Source organism: Myodes glareolus, chromosome 12, assembly GCF_982192425.1.
Source record: "Myodes glareolus chromosome 12, mMyoGla1.1, whole genome shotgun sequence".
Taxonomy (NCBI): Eukaryota; Metazoa; Chordata; class Mammalia; order Rodentia; family Cricetidae; genus Myodes; species Myodes glareolus.
Window position 1 is genome coordinate 14,798,866 of NC_142037.1, and position 22,289 is coordinate 14,821,154.

Genomic DNA, 22,289 nt, shown 5'->3' on the forward strand with positions numbered 1-22,289 from the left:
ATGTTGACATCCATTTAAGCCAGCAACATTTGTTAAAGACACTTTCCTTTTTCCATTGTATAATTTTAGCTTCTTTATCAAAAAATCAGATATTCATAGGTGTGTAGATTAATATCTGGGTCTTTGATTCAATTCCATTGGTCAACCTCTCTTTTTATGCTACTACAGTTTTCATTACTATAGCTCTGTAATAGAGCTTGATTTCAGAGATAGTGATGCCTCCATAAGTTCCTTTATTGTACAGGATTATTTTGGCTATTCTGGGGTTTTTGTTTTTCCATATGAAGTTGATTATTGTTCTTTCATGGTCTGTTGACAGAGGTTTCTATCCTGCCCAGTTCCACAGCTGTTCAGTCCCAAAGAACTCACAGAGGTCTACATTAATTATAAACTGGTTGGCCTATTAGCTCATGCTCCTTATTAACTCTTATAACTTACATTAGCCCACAATTCTTGTCTATGTTAGCCACATGGCTTGGTCCCTTTTTGTCAATGAGGCTTTCTTATCTTGCTTCCTCTGCGTCTGGGTGACGGCTACAGACTCAGCCTTTCCTTCTCCCAGAATTTTCCTGTTCTTGTCGTCCCACCTCTGTTTTCTGCCTGGCTACAGGCCAATCAGCATTTTATTAAAATAATACAAGTGACAGGATATAAGACCATTGTCCCATAGCACAAGGTCTGTGAAGAATTGTGTTGGAATTTTGATGGAGATTTCATTGAATCTATAGCTTGCTTTTGTTAGAATTGCCACTTTTGCTATGCTGATTCTACCTATGCAAGAGCATGGAAGATCTTTCTATTTTCTGGTATCTTCTTCAGTTTCTTTCTTCAAAGACTTAAAGTTCTTGTTAAATAGGTCTTTCACATCCTTTGTTAGTGTTACCCCAGATATTTTATGTTATTTGTGACTATTGTGAAAGGTGATGTTTCTCTGATTTCTTTCTCAGCTTCTTTATCATTTGTATATAGGAAGGCTACTGATTTTTTTAAGTTGATTTTTGTATCATGCCACATTACTGAAGGTATTTATCAGCTGTAGGAGTTCCCTGGTATAGTTTTTGGGGTCACCTTTATATAGTTTTATATCATCTGCAAATAACAAAAGTTTGACTTCTTCCTTTCCAGTTTGAATTCACTTAATCTCCCTTGTTGTCTTATTGCTGTAGCCAGAACTTCAAGAAGTATGTTGAAGAGATATGGAGAGAGTGGACAGCCTTGTCTTGTTCCTGATTTTAGTGGAATCACTTTGAGTTTCTCTCCATTTAATTTGATGTTGACTGTCGGTTTGCTGTATATTGCTTTTATTATATTTAGATATGATCCTTGTATCCCTGATCTCTCCAAGACATTTATCAATGAAGAGGTGCTGGATTTTATCAAATGCTTTTTCAGCATCTAATGAGATGAACATTTTTTTTAATTTCAGTTTATTTATATGATGGATTACATTGGTAGATTTTCGTATGTTGAACCAGCCCTGTATCTCTAGTAGATGAAGCCGACTTAATCATGGTGGATTTTTTTTTTGATGTGTTCTTGGATTCAGTTTGCCAGTATTTTGTTGAGTATTTTTGCATCCATGTTCATGAGTGATTGGTCTGTAATACTCTTTCTTGGTTGAGCTTTTGTGTGGTTTTGACATCAGGGTAACTGCAACCTCATAAAAAGAGTTTGGCAATGTTCCTTCTGTTTCTATTATGTGGAACACTTTGAGGAGTATAGGTCTTCTTGGACGTTCTGGTAGAATTCTGAGCTTTTTTTGGTTGGGAAGTTTTTGATAACAGCTTCTATATCCTTGCAGTTTATAGGTCTATTTAAATTGTTCACCTAGTCTTGATTTAACTTTGGTATATGGTATGTGTCTAGAAAATTGTCCATTTCTTTTATGTTTTCCAATTTTATGGAGTACAGGTTTTTGTAGTATGGCCTAACGATTCTCTGAATTTCCTCAGTGTCTGTTGTTATGTCCCCTTTTCATTTCTGATTTTTATTAATTTGGATGTTCTCTCTCTGGTGTTTGAGTAGTTTGGATAGGGGTTTGTCAATCTTGTTGATTTTCTCCAGGAACCAGCTTTTTGTTTTATTGATTCTTTGGATTGTTTTCTTTGTTTCTGTTTTGTTGATTTCATCCCTCAGTTTAATTATTTCCTGTCTTCTAGTTCTCCTGGGTGAGTCTGCTTCTTTTTGTTCTAGAGCTTTCAGGTGAGCTGTTAAATCACTGATGTGAGCTTTCTCCGTTTTCTTTTTGTGGGCTCTTAGTGCCATGAACTTTCCTCTCAGCACTGCTTTCATAGTGTCCCACAGGTTTGGGTACATTGTGCCTTCATTTTCATTGAATTCTAGGAAGTCTTTAATTTCTTTATTTCTTCCTTGACCCAGGGGTGGTTCAATAGTTCATTGTTCAATTTCCATGAGTTTGTAGTCTTTCTGCAATTAGTGTTGTCGATAAGACACAGGGGATTACTCCAAATTTTTTTTTTTTATATCTGTGGGGGTTTGCTTTGTTTCTGAGTATGTGGTCAATTTTAGTGAAGGTTCCATGAGGTGCTGAGAAGAAGGTATATTCTTTTGTGTTTGGGCGGAATGATCTATAGATCTCTTCTTGATTGATTTTAGTCTGAAATCTATTTTGTTAGGTATTAGCATAGCCACACCTGCATGTTTCTTAGATCCATCTGATTGAAAAATCTTTTCCCAACCCTTTATTCTGAGGTAATGTCTGTCTTTGAGGTTGAGGTGTGTTTCTTGTATACAGCAGAAATTTGGATCCTGTTTTCATATCCATTCTCTTAGCCTGTGTCTTTTTATAGGTGAATCGAGTCCATTGATATTTAGAGATATTAATGACCAGTGGTTGTTAATTTCTGCTATTTTTTTTAGTAGTGTTTGTGTGTTTCCCTTATTTGGGTTTTGCTGGTGGGAATTATCTGTTGCCTGTGTTTTTGTGGGTGCAGTTAATTTCCTTGGGTTGGGGAAAGAAATCTTCTAGTACTTTCTATAGGATTAGCATTGTGGATCCACATTGTTTACATCTGGTTTTGTCCTGGAATATCTTTTCTCCATCGATGGTGATTGAAAGCTTTGCTGGGTATAGTAGTCTGAGCTTGTATCCTTGGTCTTCTAGTGTCTACAGCACATCTGTCAGGACCTTCTGGCTTTCGTGGTTTCCATGGGGAAGTTGGGTATAATTCTGATAGGTCTACCTTTATATGTTATTTAACCTTTTTTCCTTTGCAGCTCTTAATGTTCTTTCTTTACTCTGTATGTTTTGGTTTTGCATTTTGATTATTATATAGTGAGGGGAATTTTTTTTGATTCAGTCTATTTGGTGTTCTGTAAGCTTCTTGTACCTTTATAGGGATATCCTTCTTTAGGTTTGGAAAGTTTTCTTCTATGATTTTGTTGAATATATTTTCTGTGCGTTTAAGCTGGAGTTCTCTTCTATTCCTATTATTCTTAGGTTTGGTCTTTTTATGGTGTCCCAGATTTTCTGGATGTTTTGTGTTAAGAATTTGTTGGATTTAATGTTTTATTTGACCAATGAATCTATTTCTTCTCTAGTATCTTCAACACCTGAGATTCTTTCTTCAATCTTTTGTATTCTTTTGGTTATACTTGCCTCTGTAGTTTCTGTTCGTTTACCCAGATTTTCCATATCCAGAATTTCCTCGGTTTGTGTTTATTGCCTCTATTTCAGTCTTCAAGTCTTGAACTATTTGCCTCACCTGTTTGATTGTTATTTCTTCGTTTTCTTGGGTTTTTTTCAGGGATTTATTTTTCCATTTTTTTGTTTGTCTTTTCCTCTATTTCTTTAAGGGAGTTTTTTATTTCCTCTTTAAAGGTCTCCATCATCTTCATAAAGTTACATTTAAAGTCGTTTTCTTCTGCTTCTTCTGGGGTTAGGATGATCAGGTCTTCCTGTTGTGTGACCACTGCATTCTGGTGTTACCATGTTGTTTTTTAGGTTGTTGTATGAATTCTTGCATGTGTGCCTACCCATCTTTTCCTTCAAATGAGGCCGGCAGTATCTTTGCGCCTTGGTCCAATACTTACAGTGGCTGTCTGAGTCTTTGGGAATTGTCTTTGGGAATTGTTCTTGGTCTGCTCTATACTGTCAATGTCTGTGCCTCAGGGAACCACCGAGGTCTCTCTAAGCCTGCTTTTTTGGTCTTCTCTCCTGGTTCACTTTCTTGGTCCCCTCAGTGTTGTAGCAAGCTGTGTTTCAGAGTTCCACCTAGGTTGCAAGAGGATAGTTGAGTTTGGGGATGGAATGGGACTAATAGCTCGCAGGATCTGGTGGTTGGCTAGAGAAGCCAGTTGTGGGAGGGGCCCTGGGTTTTGTCCATCTATGGAGGTCCTAGAGAGTGATGTGTCTTGCTGCATGGCTAGTCACTCACTCCTTAATCCCCTCAGTATTGTAGCAAGCCGTGTTTCCCTGATAACAATCTTAAACCTAGAAATAATGGTGATGTTGCCTGGTGTGCTGACAGTCTCAGTTGAGAGAGTGTATTCTGAACCAGGGCTGCGGTGAAGTGGTGTGCACTCCCAGAAGCACCTGTGTTTGATTTTTAGTGAAATTTTGTTGTTGGCTTTCAGAAACCTTTTGTTATTGGTGATGTTTTCATGACCCTCACTGTCAGGTCCCCACACCGGTACCCACAGGTAAGAGCTCACTTTAGGCTCACTGTGCTTACTGTGTACAGCTGTATTTAGGTCCATGCACCCACTTTTTCAGTTACTTAATTCTGAGATTGTAATTTAATTACAACATATTTCCTGTCCTTGTCCTCCTACTATACACCCTTTATGAGCTCTCTTTTTCCTGCTGTTTACTAATTGTTATTCCATGCATGTATGTATTCATACATACACATATATTTCTCAGTATAACCTGTTGGGTCCATATAATGTTGCTCATATGTATGTCTCCTTGTTTGAGGTTCCTTATCTCCAACGTTGGCTAAGGCACCTTTCAGGCACTTCTGCTGAGAAGTTGTTGTCAGAAGTCCTTGGTAAAAGCTGCTTTTTAAAAAACATTTTAGCTTTGGATATTTTGAGTCACTCCTAACACTTGCCTGTTACCCCTGCCTCCCTGGACCATCAAAGAGGCAGTGAAGAGCCCCTTGGGAGAATTTTGGTAGACACAATAATTGCTTATGTCTACACCATTTGCACCTGATTGTTGATTGTTGCAAAGAATCAAGACCGTTGTGGAGTTGACACTTTTCTTATGTCACAGTGGGTGAATAAAATCGTTCCACTTTTTCTCTTGCCCCCTTACTAGTGTGTAGAGATCGAACCTAGGAATATCCAGCCCTAATTAAATTTCCATCATGACTTTGGGTTTGGGCTGATTGTCCTGATGAATCAACACAAGATCTGACCAGTTTTAGCACATATAGAAACTGCTGTGTGGCATTGTATAATCTAGGGAAGTAGGGCAAAAAGGTGGTTTTCTTCTTAATGCTTACAGTGTGAACATAATGGGGCTTAGCAACAGATAGTTAATTCAGTAACAGTCAGCAAAGCTACAAATTTAGTTTAATGCTTGATTTCCTTTTCATCCTGCCCACCTCAAGAAGAGCCATTTACAATGATGACTCTCCTTTAACAGTTTCAGGCAGCTACAAGAACTGCTGCTGTGATAGGACAGCTGGGCATTGTGGACACAGGTCATCTAGGGGGCTATTTAGGGGAAGAAGAAGTGGAGGAAAGAAAATCAAGAAGTAGAAATCAGAGTGACAGTGCCTTCATTCTCACTTTGAACATAATAGAGACTTGTGGAATGCAGTATTGTGTAGCATTTTTCAATAATGATATTTAAATATTGAATAACTACACCAAATATCATGGCTGTACCTTGTAAACTGCCATGAAAAAGAATATACTTTTTCAGTTTGTCATTCTGTTTTCATGGACTAAAACCATCAGTTTAAAATACCCGGTGCTCAGCAAGCAACCTTTTCCTTTGTCATACACAATACAGTTGCACAGCGATTATAATGGAATTGAATTTTTGCTTAATTATTTTCTAATAATTGATGAATTATTTTCTGGCCAGTTTTTCTTTTTATTGCGTTTTAAACTGATTTCTAGGCCACCTCTTATGTAGAGGAAGAATTCCAGAATTTCTTTTTAAATTTACCACTGTGGTCTTCTAAATATTATGTGGTCAAATTTATCTTTTCTTTTTTGACTTTGAGCTTTAAATTGAACAGTGATCTTCCTTATGCCATTGTTACTAAGAAATCGAACCATTTCGAGGTTTTTAAGTGATACACTATTTAAAGCTATAAGAAATCAAACTCACAATATAGAAAGTTTCCATAGTTTTCATGTCCATACATGGTTTTCCTAGTAACATTGCATTAGTGTGATGCTGTTCTAGTTGGTGGGCCAGTATTAATTCAACATAGATAGGCATTCACTCATGCTGTGCATGTTTACACCATTGCAGTGTTGTGCACAAGAGTTTCCTTGCTCCAAAATTCTGTCCCCCTTCACGGCTGATGCTTTTTATTGTTCCTGTAACTATTCCCTTTGCACAATGTCACATGATGAAACCACACCACACGTAGCTTTTACATACTGGCTTCTTTTTCTTAAGCATTATATAAATGATTACATGTCTTCATGGTTTGATGGTACATCCATTTTTATCATGGAATAGTGTTCTTTGGTGCAGGTGTTTACCTGTTTACACATTTACCTGCTAAGCTTATTAGTTCCTTCCAAGTTTTGATAATTATGAATAAGTGCTATAAAGACTGATGTATAGATTTTTGGTGTAGATCCCTTTGTTTATAAATACATAAGAGTAAGACTTGTAGTTTGTAATGTTAAATTTGTAAGAAACAGCCAAACTGCCTTCCTGAATTTTGCAATGAGAGAGAGTTCCAGTTTCTCTGTGTCCTTATTGTGTGTAGTAGCATCTCATTGTGAACATCTTTTCAGATGTCGATTGGCTACCTGTTATTTGGTGTGCTGTCCAGATATTATTTTACCTACTTTTTATTGGGTTGCTATATGTTTAGATTGGGGCATTTTATTAGATATATGCCTTGTTAGATACTGTCTTTCAGTTTGTGGCCTTTCCTCTGTTTTCTTAATATCTTTGTTTTCAGAGCACAGAACTTTTTTAATAGGGAAGTTTAACCTAGCAATGCTTTTAATGGATTATACTTTTGATAATTGTATTTTAAAATGAGTTAACAATCAAAGGCCATCAACTTTTGGTTTCTTTTTGGAGACAGGATGTTATGCAGCTCAGGCTGGTCTCAAAATTACTATATAGCCAAAGATGACCTGGAACTTCTAATTCTTTTACCTCTACCTCTTTGTCAGCTTATTTTGGGATTACAGGCAATACCACTACATACAGAATATGTAAGGTGTAGAGATAGTATGTAGTGTGGTTCATACTTTTGTATGTAGGTGGCCATTTTTCTAGCGCCTTTTGTTAAAAGATTGCACTTTCTTTATTGAATTGCCTTTGTTCCTTTGTTAGAGAGCCGTAGATTGTGTTTATGTGGGTGAGTTTCTTCTTGTATTGTTTCTAGTTTATATTAGTAAATATATTTTAAAATTGTATGTTATAAGCATATTTACAAATTATATATATTATGAAGACATGTAAATATATAATCTTAAATATTTTATGTTTAAGATTAAAATCTGCTTGGAATCCGCCATGGTGAGTGGTATGTGGAGTGTATGATGCAGGTGGCTACTTAGCTGCCCCACACAACTGAAATAAGAATTTTTGTTTAGTATTTGAGGTGCTGTAGTTTACACAAAACTCTTATATGTATTGAGCTCCATTTTTGAGCTGTGTCTCATTGGTTTGTGTGTATGTCAGCATCACTGGTTTAATTTGTAGAGTTTGTAATATATATGAAAGGCTTAGGTCTTTGCATATTTTGTTTTCAGAATTGCATGCCTATTTTGTTTTTATATGCCACTCAAAATTATCTTGTCCAGTTTCTTCTCTTCCCTAACTCTGTCTAAATTCTACTGAAGTTAAACTTATGTTATCTTTGGGGCAGTTGAACATCTTAAGAATGAATCCTCCCGTCCTAGAATATGATGGTTTCTGTTTGTTAAAGTATTGTCTGTGCCCTCTAATAGTTTTGCTTGTTTTGAAAGGACATTTTTCCTTTGGAAGATCAGTTTTAGTTTCATAGCAAAAAGATGAGGAAGGTACAGAGATCTCTCATTTGCCCCCTACCCCTGCCAGAGCGGTGCGTCATTAGCTAACAGTAAGTCAGTCTGTAGTAATGAATTTCTTTCCTTTGGTGGTTTTGGGGATCTGGCCTAGGGCTTTGTGTAGACTAGGCAAATCCCTATGTCACACTCCAGCCCTGCTGACCTATCTATCATGTTCACCCAAAGTCCACAAGTTACATTAGGATTCATTCTCCATGTTGTCTATTCTGTGGGTTTGGACAAATATGTAAAGAACTGAATCAAATCATTATAGTATCACACAGCTTTTTCAATGGCCTAGAACATTTGTGCCCCACCCCAAGAGATCACTGATCTTTGTATCTTCATAGTTTTGCTCTTTGGCCCTAAAGAATTTATTTTATTTTTATTTATATTTAATTTTTATGTATTTAATTTTTATTTTGAAAATTTAGATTATACCTTTAATAAAGTAGTATAGTGTATTAGTGCTAGTAATAAACTGTAGTTAGATTGAGCAGTAATATTCTTACTGTTGCATGAGTGTTACATAACGGTATTAACACACAAATAGTCTTCATAATCCCATTGCCCATAGTTGGACAGTTTCCCCTCCACTGGCCTATATCTTGTTTTTTTAAGAATGCTTTTGTTTCCTGTTTGATAGATTTATTCATAAGATGTATATGTATATATATGTATAAAATATGTGTACAATCATATTATTCTAGCATCTTATTAGGATCTGATATATGCATAAGAGATATATGTACAGTCATATATATGAAATATATGTATGGCCATATTATTCTTCTAACCTAGCATTTTATTAAGCAGGAAATAGGCAACCCAAAATTTACTGACATTTTTAAGTTTACAAAAATTTTTTTTTTTAGTTAAAAGTAGTTTTTTTTTCATGCAATTTATTCTGGTCACAGTTTCTCCTCCCTCATCTCCTCCCATTCCATCCCCATCTTCCCACCCATCCATCTACACACTTCTTTCTCTCTTTCTTTGGAGAACAAGCAAGTAAAGACCAAATAAGAATAGAACAAAACAAATACACAAGAAGGAGAAAAAAACCAAGTCAAAACAAAGAAAAAGCTTGAGAGACACAAACACACACAGAAAATCCATAAAAACACAAAATCAGAACCATAATGCACAAACAGAGGATCAGTATGGTAGTTATAGGCTTACGTGTTTGAATACTTAGTCACCAGGGATTAGAAGGTGTGGCCTTGTTGGAGGGAGTGTATCACTTTCAAAAGCCCACACCAGGCCAGTCTTTTTCTCGGCCTGTGGATCAGGATGTAGCTCTCAGTTATTACTCTGGCACCTGCCTGCATGCCACCATGCTCCTCACCGTGATGATAATGGACTAGCCCTCTGAAGCTGTAAATAAGACCCAATTAAATACCTTCCTCCTAAGAGTTGCCTTGATCATGATATCTCTTTATAGCAATAGAACACTAAGGCTAGAACACTAAGGTTAAAAATAAAGGTGCCCAGACAAAGCGTTGTGAGACAAAATATCTCCCGTAATACCATTGAGTTCCTTTTGAGTTGGCCGCCATCTGCTGATTTGTAACCCAATGAGAGACTGTTGGAGGAAACTTAATTTTTCCATTGTAAGCAGTTGCCAGTTGGAGATAGCGTCTTGGTTAGGCATGGTAGCTTGTGCCCACTTCTCTCAGCAGAGAGACCCCTCCTGACTTGAGCCTGTGCAGATCCTCTTCATCCTGCCACTGTCTCTGGAAGTCCTTATATGTCAGTCCTGTTGTGTTCCCTTGGTGTCCTCCATCCCCACTGGCTCTTCCCACCTTCTCTTCCCCAGAGTTCCCTCAGCCCTGAGGGGAGGGATTTGCTTCAAGACATCCTATTTAGGACTGGGTGTTCCAAGGTCTTAATCTCTGTGCATTGTACAGTTGTGGGTCCCTGTACTTGTCCCCATCTACTGCAGATGGAAGCTTCTCTGATGATAGCTGGGCAAGATGTATGGGTATAGCAGGATGTAGTCTGGAGTTATTTTATTGCTGTGTTTCTTTAGCAGAATAGTATATGGTTTCCCTCTAGGTTCACACCTATCAGGTGCCACCTGATCAGTGTCGGGCATGGGTTTCATATCTTGGAGTGGACCGTAAATCCAATCAGATAGTGATTGGTTACTCCCACCTTTTGAGCCACTGCTGTACTAGAGTACAGTAGTATAGGCCACCAATGTAGATAGAAGGTTTATAGCTGGGTTGGTGTTTACCTTTCTCCACTGGTAGTGTGCAAAGCTAATTACATTAATTTCAGCCAACTTGTTAGTTATTTTTGGTCAAGATGTTCTACTTGTATTTGTAACTAAATGTGGGAAATAATTGTAGATATTACTTAGGTTGTTTTCAAAACATTTGTTCATGAGCCAAAAGCTTGCTTTTGGGAATATTTCTATTTACTTGTTTGAAGAATGTGTAAGCCATGCTGTTACTTTTTTTCTCAAAGCTTTTGAATTTGCTGTGTAGAATGTTTTTGATTGAGAACAGCGCTCCACAGTTTTTCTGTAACTCCGCTCCTTTTGTCAGTAGGCTTTCAAAAGTTTGGATAAACTACTTATTTTTTTTTTCAAAATATAAAACAAATGCAGTTAGGAAAGAATGAAGTTATAAAATCTGAGAACGAAATAAGTATAAGTTTAGGGTAAAGTTCATATTAATTATTTGTAAATTAGATCCTTATTGGAGTACTATAGGCAATTGTGTGGGCTTTTAAAATGTCATTAAAGATTACTTTAAAATATACCAATTTGACACTGGAGTTTTTATTAGATATTTAGAATAAAAGGTTGCTTGTCTAGGACATTAATTTGTCACAGCGCTGTTGGTAGGTATTAATGTCAGATCTTAGACTGTGACCTGAACTCTGTTAGGTACTCAGTATATAGTGGGTTGGTGGTTGAGGAATCTGGAAAGCTCCTGCTTTTCCTGACTATAGAAGGAGCATAAATCTTCCTGTATGTGCCCGTAAGTGTTTCCTAAGGGGTAAACTGGTAGGAGACTGTGCAGCACTCGAGAATGACTGGGCGTGTGTCTACTTTAGTTTGTGTTTCACAGATAGCTTTCTGCTTTCAACCAGTCACTTTGTGTGAGTCTGGTGGTCACAGCCTCATGGTTTAGGCACTAGTGTGATTTTTTAGGAGTGTCATGCTGTGCTGTCTCTACACTGTCACACGGAAAACAGAAGCAGAAAGAATTAGTTTGAGCCAGCCTGGACTACACATGTAGTAAAGGCCAGGCTATCGTGGGCTACCTTTTAAATCATATCTCAAAATCAAAGCAAAATGAAGCATGAATAAAGAAACTCCACACACATAAACATAATCATACCTCTTCTCTGCCTTTCTTTTGTGGGAGGTTTTGTATGCTAAGTTAGCATACACTGTTGTACTGACTTTTTTAAAACAAAATTTGAATTCTGACAGAAGTTGATTTCTGAAGAAGGACTCGTTGATGTACACTATAACAAGAAAGAAAAGCAGGTTCTTGGTTCCTTTGTTTTACTGACACCTGCTCAGTTGCTGATCGTCTGTCTTATCTACATGGTGGTTCTGATGGAAGCATCTTGAGAGGAGCGGTGCCAAGGGAAGGGAGGCAGAGAGTCCCCAGTCTGAGGAGCCCAGGCTATCTCACCCTGCTACCAGAGCAGGAGAAGGAGGACAGAGAGTCCCCAGTCTGAGGAGCCCAGGCTATCTCACCCTGCTACCAGAGCAGGAGAAGGAGGACAGAGAGTCCCCAGTCTGAGGAGCCCAGGAGGCTATCCCACCCTGCTACCAGAGCAGGAGAAGGAGGGCAGATAGTCCACAGTCTGAGGAGCCCAGGCTATCTCACCTTGCTACCAGAGCAGGAGAAGGAGGGCAGAGAGTCCTCAGTCTGAGGAGCCCAGGCTGTCTCACCCTGTTATCAGAGCAGGAGAGGAAGGGCAGAGAGTCCTCAGTATGAGCAGCCCAGGCTGTCTCACCCTGTTACCAGAGCAGGAAAAGCCCAAGAAACTTTCTCCTTAACCCACTTCTGTCAGCAGTTTTTCTCATTGGAACCAAAGTGAAGGAATACACAGGCTTTTGGGATGGATCTTTGAGCTCCCTAGACATGGCTCATATTCTGGAAATCAGCCTATTAAGGAATATAATAAAGCCAGGAAGCCACGGGGAAACATCACAGATCATTAGATTATGAATGTCATTAGTTTTGGTTATTATTATCTCATGTATAATGACTGCTTAATGAGCTTTGGGACATTAGGCAAAGTAACCTCTCTAAACCCCATAGCCTTATCTTTAAAATGGGGTTAAGGATAGTTCCCATCTCAGGTGTTTGCCATGAAAATTAAACCAGACAGAGTGAGTGCATTACACAGGGTTCTTAGTTGAGACCCTGAAATCAGGGTCTGACTGACTGACTGACTGGTGCAGAGGGTTTGGATTAGGTATAAAAAAATCTCAGCTTCACTTGAAGAGCTGGAGAAGCAGACTGAAAGGCTGTGCAGCCCAGAGTTGTAGTTGGAACTATGGCACAGCTAAAGTGGGGAGGACTCTGCTGTACTGGATGCTCTACCTGCACCAGGGTGCTCCACAATGCTGTTACATTGCTGCCTTTGAAGCATCACTGCTACCACCTCGCAAGGTCATTTTGTACTGTCCCTGCTTCTTTGTATCACTTGCCCCTGGACCAGAACCTCCAGCAACTGATTCCAGGTCATTTAGCCAAGCGTTGTAGCAGGGAAGTTGGAAAAGCAAGTTTGTGATATTATTGGCATTTTGGCAGAAACTTGACCTGTGTTTACACTGAATATAATTTCCAAGTTAAGGATTCCCATGAGATCCTTTTAAGCACACTGGATGATGCTCAGCTGGTTTTGAAGTATCTCAAAGGTATTTTGGGTGTGTTAGCCTAAAGTTGTCGGTTTGGGTTGCCCCTGACTCCATCATTAGCTGTCACCCTTTTCCCACTTTGTAAGAGTGGTCAGTGATGACTCAGTGTGGTAAATGCTTGTAATCTAAGCACTTGAGACCAGGCAGGAGGATTTCCTGCAGGTTTGAATTCAGCCTGGGCTAACTAGCAGGACCATCCTCCCCGGTTCCCAAAAGGGTGGGACATCAGAATGTCCACCCGTTATGGTCACAACACCTGGGTTTGAATCTCAGCTCTCAGCTCTAGCAGCAACAGGTTAAATGTTTGAAGCCAGTCCACTTCCTGTCTGAGCACCAGTGCCTCCGTACTGTTGTTGGGGACAGCAGTGAAACATACAGAACACCTAGCACAGTGAGGACTGCCCAGAAAACAGCAAGAGCCTACTGGGGAGGGCAGCTCAAGTTTTTATGTTCCATAAATCTTTAATAAATAGTTATGTATTTATGCTAATGTAATTTGGAATAGCACTCTCGGAGTAACTACGAAGTCAAAATATTCTTATGACATAAGGCATTATTTGCCTTTTTCAGCAGAATTTTCTCATGAACGTTCCCAGAGGCCATATGACATACAGTACCACAACACATTGGATGTAGAAGCAGATTTGGTTCCATATTAAAGAGATTTGCAAAAATGTAAAGCTCTGACACTGTTTTATGAGTTTTTCTTTTGTTCTAAAAAATTTTTAAAAGAAAAAGTTATGTTAATATTCCTATTTTCTAAAATTTAATATTAATATTAATATTAATTTTGCTTTTCCATTTGGCAACTATTAATAGGATAGCATACATAAACAAACATATATAAACATAAGATTATAAAAGGGTTTAATTCCAAAAGGTTGGAGAATTTCTGTTTAAGGGATAGTACTCTTCTGTGAGAGAAAGCTGTATTTGAATAATGTTTTAAGTATTTAAATGGACCTTTACTTAAGTATGTGGACCTGGAAAGACTTTAATTAGGTTAATAAAAAATATGGTCTGCATGTAGAGATTAAATGAAAAGGAAAACTTTGTTGGCACATCTTATACGGAAATAGACAATAAAATAAAGGAATCTTTTGGATGAAGATACAGGATGTGTTAGTAAGCTGGACATGTTGGCTCATGCTTAACTCCCAGTATTTGGGAGGCAGAAGCAGAAGGATCGCTGTAAACTCAAATCCCACTCTTGCTTCATATTAAAGTAGGTCTGGACAGCTGGAACTACAGAGTGAGACCCTGTCTTCATAAAACAAACGAAGACACACACTCAATTATGGTGATGTAGGAAGGTCACTGTTCTAGACATGACAGTATCTGCTTTGTGTCCTGTCCCTAGAACCTTAATTCAGAAATGTATTTCTGAGTAAACGTTACAGTATTGTTCTTTCTCTCTGTTTCTCTGTGGCCTAGACTGACCTTGCATTCACGATCCTCTTGTCACAGCTGGGGTCACAGATATGTGTGTCATGCCTGACTTTCTCTAGTGATTCAGATTTCCGTTTCTCAAAATGAAGTGTGTCCTGCTGTTTTCTTTTGTTATTTCAGTAAATGTCTGATCACCTACTCTGTACTATACTCCATTTTATTACAGATAAACTGATAACGTATCAAGGTCCTAGCCTATGGAGATAATGTTAGTGGGAGTGAGAAGTTAAAAGAAAATGGAATAAGCAAAGTGTAGTTGTAGGTAATTGCAAATTCTAGCACGGGCCATGAAGGGGTAGCAGAGTAAGAAGGAAAAGCTGCAGGCTCCCTGACACAGCTACAGCAGGAAGTTGTCTCTGAGATGTGTCGGATGGAGCAAAGCTCCCAGCCGAGGCTCTGAGGTGTGCCTGCACAGGGACACGGTAACATCGGAAAGGTAGGTAACGGCTGGGTCGTGAAAGGCTTAGGGACTCTGGGAAGAAACCCATGGCTGTGACATATGGATGGTTTATCTGTGTCCAAGCCTGAGAGACCTGTGAGTCTGAGGTCTGCAGGGGTGGCCGTGATGGGGAATGAACACCCTTTCTCACAGCTGCCCTCGTTCATGTTTTCAAGGAGAGAATGGCCCAGAGACCAGTTATACCCCAGTGCTGGTAGGAAGACAGTGCCTCCTTACCCACAGTTCATTCAAAGGAGTTACATTTAAAAAAGTTAGGTTCTTGCCGATTGGTGGTGGCGCACGCCTTTAATCCCAGCACTCAGGAGTCAGCAGCAGGCAGATCTCTGTGAGTCTGAGGCCAGCCTGGTCTACAGAGTGAGTTCCAGGACAGGCGCCAAAGCTACAAGAAAAATCCTATCTCAAAAAGGTTCTTTAATCAGAGTTTGTCCATGTGTAGCTAAGCACAAGACAATTTTTTTTTTAACCTAGTTGTGTCTGTGTTTATTTCAGTGCTCTGCTTTTTAATGAAGTAAAATATGTTACCATCCTGGAAGACCTTCACAGCATAGAAAACTCTCTGAAAGGAAAAGCAAATATGATATTCTCATATGTGGAAGCCATCGGAACACCAGGTATCTTAAGCCTCTTGGTCTTGGCTGTGCTTGTGTGACTCCACTGGAGTGCGTAAGGACAGCCTCTCTGCTGCCGGGTGGAGCCCTGCTTTGGAGCCCAGTGGTCCAGGCTGGCCTCCCAGCTCACCAGGTGCTGAGAGTGGGACTGGGACAAGTTATTTAACCTCCATTCTAGATGGGGAAAATGCCTGGGATGTATGCATGCTGAGTGAGGATGCCTTCCCCCAGGTGACAGACCCAGCAGTGCCTTCTAAGGTTAGCACCAGCAGCTTCCTCCTCCCAGATGACTGCAGCCTGAGGCTGCTCCCCTCCTGAGACAGGCTGACCACACTACCCCACCTCTTGTTGCTTTGGTAGCAGATGCACTCCATCAAAGTGAACACAACCCACCTGATCCCAGTCTTCCTGAGTGTGTGTGTGTGTGTGTGTGTGTGTCTGTGTCTCCGTCCGTCCGTTTGTCCCTTCGTCCTTTCTTTATTCCCTTATTGCATCCGTCAGGTTTCTAGGATCAAGCCATGCAGAACATGGCAGAAGATAATTGTCCCTACCTCTTAGTGTTATTTCAGTGTCATTTGTGAGACTCAGTTTTTTTTTCAGTGCACAGGACTGAACCCAGAATAGGATTGAATGAATCTGAATAAATAAAATGCTTTCTGGAGTATTTGTGTATTTGGAAGTGAATTATTGCCAGTTTTGTTTCCCTTATAGTCTTCATGGTACTTACTATAGTTTCTAATATTTGATAAATGCTATTGAATCTGCCTTTCTTTTCTTTTTTTAAAAATATTTTGTAGTTTTCTTTAATATAAAAATACATTTTTGACAGAACCACATAAACATTAGTACCAAGTTATCTGGTAAAGAAGTTTATAAGCATTTTATAAACAGATTACAGTTACATTTTCAGAACTGTTATATGTTAACGGTAGTAACTTACCTGCGGCAATGTTTGCAGGGATCTCTCTGACCACCATGTATAGCAGAGTAACATCCACGTGAGACAAGAAGGCAGTTTGGTTCAAACTGCAGGAGTCTGACCCCAAGTAGTTTATTTTAGACATATTTAAGTACAGCACAGTCTGGTGAAATATTTCCTAGTGATAATTAATTCAGTCCATTATACAGTAAAACCTAAGACATGATTACATAGAAACTCTTTGTAAAGTACATGAGACATCTTTCATAATGATGGGTTCTATAGATTGACAAATTCACAGTTAGGGTCTGGGTGAGGATCCGGTGTGGTCTCAGCCATGCAGACAGTGTAAAGGTCACCCTGCTATTCACCATATCTGCTTCCAGTCTTGTGAGTGGGAAACGGGTTCTACATCTCTCCCTTTGAAGAGACAGCCCTGTGTGTTTGGCATTCCTGGCCCCCTAGTGCTTCTCTGTGAGCACAAGGACCTCTGTGCCTCCCGCAAATGTTAAGTACTTTTTTCGTTGATTCATTGTGTATGTTTCTGTATTTGTATGTTGGTGCATGTACAGAGTCCAGAAGGTAATATCAATATTCTCTTCAATTGCTCTAATTTATTTCCTGAGAGAAGGTCTCTTGCTTGCCTGGACCTTGCCAGTTTTGCTAGTTTAGCTAGTCAGCTTGCCCTGGAGGACCCCTGTCTCTGCCTCCTGAGCACTGGGTTCTGCCTGATTTTTATGCGTGTTCTGAGGAATTCAAACTCAGGTTCTTACAGTTGACTCCAAAGGTTTTACTCACTGGGCCATCTCTCTACCCAAGTCTATGCTTTTATAAAATAAGCTATATGTTGAAATTTTAGTTTATATAAATATATAGCTTGCTGGAATGTCATAAAATGTAATACCCTTATAAAATAGTACTTCAGGGCTGGCAAGCTGTCTCACTGGGTAAAGGTACTGGGCCACTCTTCCAGTCTTAGGATTCCCTCTCCCTGTGGAAGGAGAGCCCCAAGTCCCAGAAACTGTCTTTTGACTATCAAATTAAAATTTAAAACAGTACTAACAATTTGCCTATTTCGTTTACTTTTCGGGGTTCTCAGACTTTGTTGTCCCCAGTTTCTAATTAATTAGTAATTAGTACAAAACATAACTTATAGGGGCTCATTCAGCTGTAACTACACAAGGATTAATTCCTTGATTTATACTTAGTCACCTCAACCTGGCAATATGTTTGAACTAGATTGGAAGAAGTAAGGGTGGTAGAATGAGGGAGAAAATAGGAAATTCCTATAGCAGTGCGGGCAGCGGATGATGAGGGTGACCTAGACAGGGTGGTGTGAATGATGGGGGTGATCTAGACAGGGTGGCGTGGATGGTGATGGGGGTGACCTAGACAGGGTGGCGTGGATGGTGATGGGGGTGACCTAGACAGGGTGGTGCGGATGGTGATGGGGGTGATCTAGACAGGGTGGTGCGGATGGTGATGGGGGTGACCTAGACAGGGTGGTGCGGATGGTGATGGGGGTGACCTAGACAGGGTGGTGCGGATGGTGATGGGGGTGACCTAGACAGGGTGGCGTGGATGGTGATGGGGGTGACCTAGACAGGGTGGTGCGGATGGTGATGGGGGTGACCTAGACAGGGTGGTGCGGATGGTGATGGGGGTGATCTAGACAGGGTGGTGCGGATGGCAATGGGGGTGATCTAGACAGGGTGGCAGCAGTGATGTGGGAGCAAGTGTGAACATGGGTTCCTGTTTTGGAGGTGCAGTGTGTTTTCTGTTATATCCCAGACAAAGGTGCCTGTGAGGTAGTCTAGGAGACTTGAAAGTGTGGAATAGGAGTGCTGAAGTTCCCTTTTTGATATCATACTTGTGAAATCTACTACAGTAGCTGGGTGTAACTAGATTACACGTTTATGTTGGGGATGTAGACTAGGAGCAAGGGTTTGAGAAGTAGAGCTGTGATAACCAGGAGTACTGAGCATTTACACTCAGAAGTCAGGAGGGACCAGTCAAAGGGACAGAAGGTGTGGTCTGTGTGCACGTTTGCCTAAAAGCAAAGTGAAGATAAGTGTTTTCCTTTTTGAACAAAGTTATGCCAACTAATTTTCTCCAAACTTTTCTTATTAGCTCAAGGTATAGGGTGCCATGAAAAGGAACAAGAAGACTCCTAAGTTTAGTTTATCCCCTAAGGCTGAAGGTGGACTAGACTTGCCTTTGTTTGCGTGCGCAGATTCCCCAGGTGAGGGTCATCAACACTGTGAAATGCGGTGGCTATTTTACACGGCAAGCCCAGTCTTCTCTGGGGGTCTCTAGTCCCGCTACTGTGAGCCTCGCGAGGACACAGCATCATCTGCCCTCACTCCAGAGCCCAGGGGAAGAATTTAACTTCACTTCTTCTTCCCTTCAGGTGACTCAGAAGCGTGTCAGCGGTCATGCCCACATCTGAGAATGTACGTGTCCATAAGCTGAAAGTGTCGTGTTGTGCTGCTTTTCTTAGTTCAGGGAGGATGGAATGTCATTCAGACGTAACAAGATGTGCTATACATTTTCTTTTCTCAAACCCCACCTCTCTAAAGATTTGCTATGTATTTTCAGTAGTAATTGGGTAAACCAGGCATATTTTTGCAGGTAGTATAATGTGATATTAACAACTCATATAGAGAGGTTTGTTTCTAAGACCTTTGAAGAAAACAGGTCATTGGAGGCCCACATCTAAACCAATGGTTTACTTTTCACTTTTATTATGAGAGTTGACATCTTATTAGATTTTTTTCCTCACATTGGTACTTTCGCTTGCCCATTCGTAGAAACTACTTTCATTAACACAGTAATAGAGGTGTTCTGCCAAAGACTCCCCCTCTACTCTGCCTTGTGTGAAGTTAGCCTGGAGCCTCCTTTCATACAGTATCTGGTCTCCCTTTAGCCATGCCATGTGGAATGTGTATGGCTGGGTCTAGGGTAAAGGACTAGGGACGTCACCTGTTTTGCTACACACTCCTTGACCAGTGGTGATGCTATCCTGGGGAGCATCCAGAATGGGAAAGTCTTACTTTTTCAGATCTGGGGGTCCTTTCTCTAGGGCTGTGGCCACCTTCTGATGGTGTAAGCCGCGTCTACTCTGGTTCCAATGGGTTCATCCTATCATTTGATCCAGCAGTCTTAATTCTGGGCGTATGTCTAAAGGGACTGAATCTGCTCTCTTGTCCCTTGCAGTGTTAGTCACAGTAGGCAGTTTACGGAAGTAACATCTGTCTACACTGATTTCAGAATGAGTGGTCATAAGCGAGCTGTACAGAAAGGGCTAGATCTACAATGACGAATACTTTAGCCCTCCTGACCCCCACCTCCCTTCTGAAACTTCTGTTGGACAATCTCTGCTGCACCTCTTCCGCCAGTATCACGTATTCCTGTGAGAGAAGAAAGGTTTTGTGGGTTTTTCATTGTTTTTTTTTTTTGTTTTTGAGATAGTCTTACTATGTACTCTTTGCTGGCCTCAAACTCAGAGAGATCCACCAGTTCCTACCTCCTGAGACCGGAATTAAGGGCATGCACCACCATGCCTGGACAAAAAGTGTTGGAAAGAGCTCTGGTAGATGAGTAGGCTTGGGATCCTGTCTGCCACCAGAGTGGTCATCAAAGAAGCCATACATAGATAATAGACAGTCTGACAAGAAGGGGATGTTTGCTTTCTGTCAGCCATGTTCTAAGTACAAACGTGATGAATACAACATTGATGGAGAAGAGTCAGGGCTGTGAATAGCATGGAGCAGCCACCATATTTAGCTGAAAGGAGGGCTCTGTTCACAGAATGAGAGACCCCTGACCTCTGTCTCCATTTCTGGAAGCTGAAGCAGCAGGTGTGGAGGGACACCTATGAATCTTTACTTTGAAAATAAACATCAGGTGGTTCTTGCCAGGCACACTTGAGAAACATCACAGCATACTGCTTCTCAAGATTCTCTTCTGGGCACTGGGAATGTTTGCATCAGCCACACACCCCGCATATGGAAAAGGAGCTCTCAGGTCTCGGGTCAGAACAAAGCAAGCCTTTCCAGCTCAGTGGGTATGCTAGCTATTAATGTTCTAATGTCTGAAATAGAAGAATCAGCTATGAAAGAAGTAAAATGTTTCTGTCTGCTGGGTATGCGTGCCTCATCATTCTGTTCAAATAAGAGGTACGTCTTAGTGACATCAGTGGTCAGGAGCCTATAATGCCAAAAATGATTTTCTTCTGTGAGCCATTTTACAGTACAGAGACATTTTCATGTTTCTGAATTCTTTTAAGGGATGTCTTCTCAGGGTTCAGTAATTGGCACAAACCAGGGAACTCCAAACATTCAAGTTGTAGCCACTTCCCTCCTCTAAGGGGACCATTTCTGCTTATACTCTGGAGATGGGGGTTGGGACTAGAGTCAGTGAAAGAAGGTTTGCTAGCTGGGCTCAGTCCTCACCACTGGGATGAGTAGTGGGGAATGGGGCACTTCTGGAGATGAGATCTTAAGGAACATAGGAATAGTTGTGTTAAATATAGTGAATTAAGAACTGCTAGTTGACCATAATGCTTTGCAACACATTGGTTTCTGATGCCCTCGATCAATGCAGTTTCTGCAGATTAAGAGGGGTAGAGCGTGAGAGCACAGGAGAGCGAATGGATCTAGAGATGCCGTAGAGGAGTTTTGCGGCAAGGGAACTGGGAAAGCTGGGTGTTGTCTGGAAGAGTATGTGAGGCAGAAAAGAAGCTTGAAAGAAACAAAGTCCTGATTGTGAAGAGGGAATGCATCCTGCAGGGAATGGTTACAGCAAGAGCTCTAAGCATGCAAGAGATGGGTAGAATCTAGTGGAAGGGAGATGTGGTTCTGTCATGGGAGTATGGAGAGTTCCTCTGTGGCAGTAGGAAGAGTCTAGGAAAGTTCATAGACAGAGTTTGAGGAGCATATGGGCTTCTCTGCCCCCACCCTTTGTGAATGCTTATCCGTGGAGGTCAGAGATTGATGTGTGCCTTTGCTTTTCTTTATAGTTTGAGACAAAGCCTCTGGCTCAGGGTTCTCAACCTGTGGGTTGCAACCTGTTTTGGTTGCCCAAGACCATTGGAAATATCAGATATTTATATTATGATTCATAACTGCAGCAAAATTACCATTATGAAGTAGCAATGAAAATAATTTTATGGTTGTGAGAGTCGCCACAACATGAAGAACTGTATTAAAGGGTCGCAGTATTAGGAAGGGTGAGAACCACTGTTTTAGCTACATCTGGAGCTCACTGATTCAGCTAGATGGGGCTGGTTAGAAGCCCTGGGGATCTTCTTTTCAGAGGAGCAGCAGCTGGCAGCTTTGTCCCACCAAAATGCAAGGCACTAATGGGTGTTTCTTGGATAGCCAAGGCCCTGAGGGCCTCAGCTCCAGAATGCCCTTGCTACTGCTGTGCATTTAAGTGTTTGCCACTGCCATTTTTTTCTCTGGTATCTGGCATGGTATGCATGGGTGTGGGGGATTCCCACTGCCTTTAATGTAGTGTGATTATCTCACGGAAATATTCCGTTCTACTGGACATTTCTATTCCTACCTGTGGATTCTTATGAAGATGATTTCCTCTTAAGCTGTACTGTTTAATTGAAGCAAGGGTTTTATACAATAATAGTGTTAGTTTAAATAGAATTTTGATGATTGAGGATTTTTAAGAAATTCAGTAAAGGATTGTGATAGAGGTCAGTTTAGTGGGAAATTGATAGAGGCAAAGGCAGGATATGGTATT

The 22,289-nt window shown here is 40.5% G+C and overlaps 1 protein-coding gene across 7 annotated transcripts in view; it reads left to right on the top strand.

Annotated features, from left to right (window-relative positions):
* Txndc16 (thioredoxin domain containing 16) overlaps positions 1-22,289 on the top strand; it is an 87,493-nt gene that overhangs the window by 19,883 nt on the left and 45,321 nt on the right. For all 7 annotated transcript variants that reach the window (XM_048430002.3, XM_048430004.3, XM_087911997.1 and 4 more), the window contains one exon: positions 15,495-15,616. In XM_048430002.3, coding sequence (XP_048285959.3) covers positions 15,495-15,616 — 122 coding nt within the window. The remainder of the gene's footprint in view (positions 1-15,494; positions 15,617-22,289) is intronic.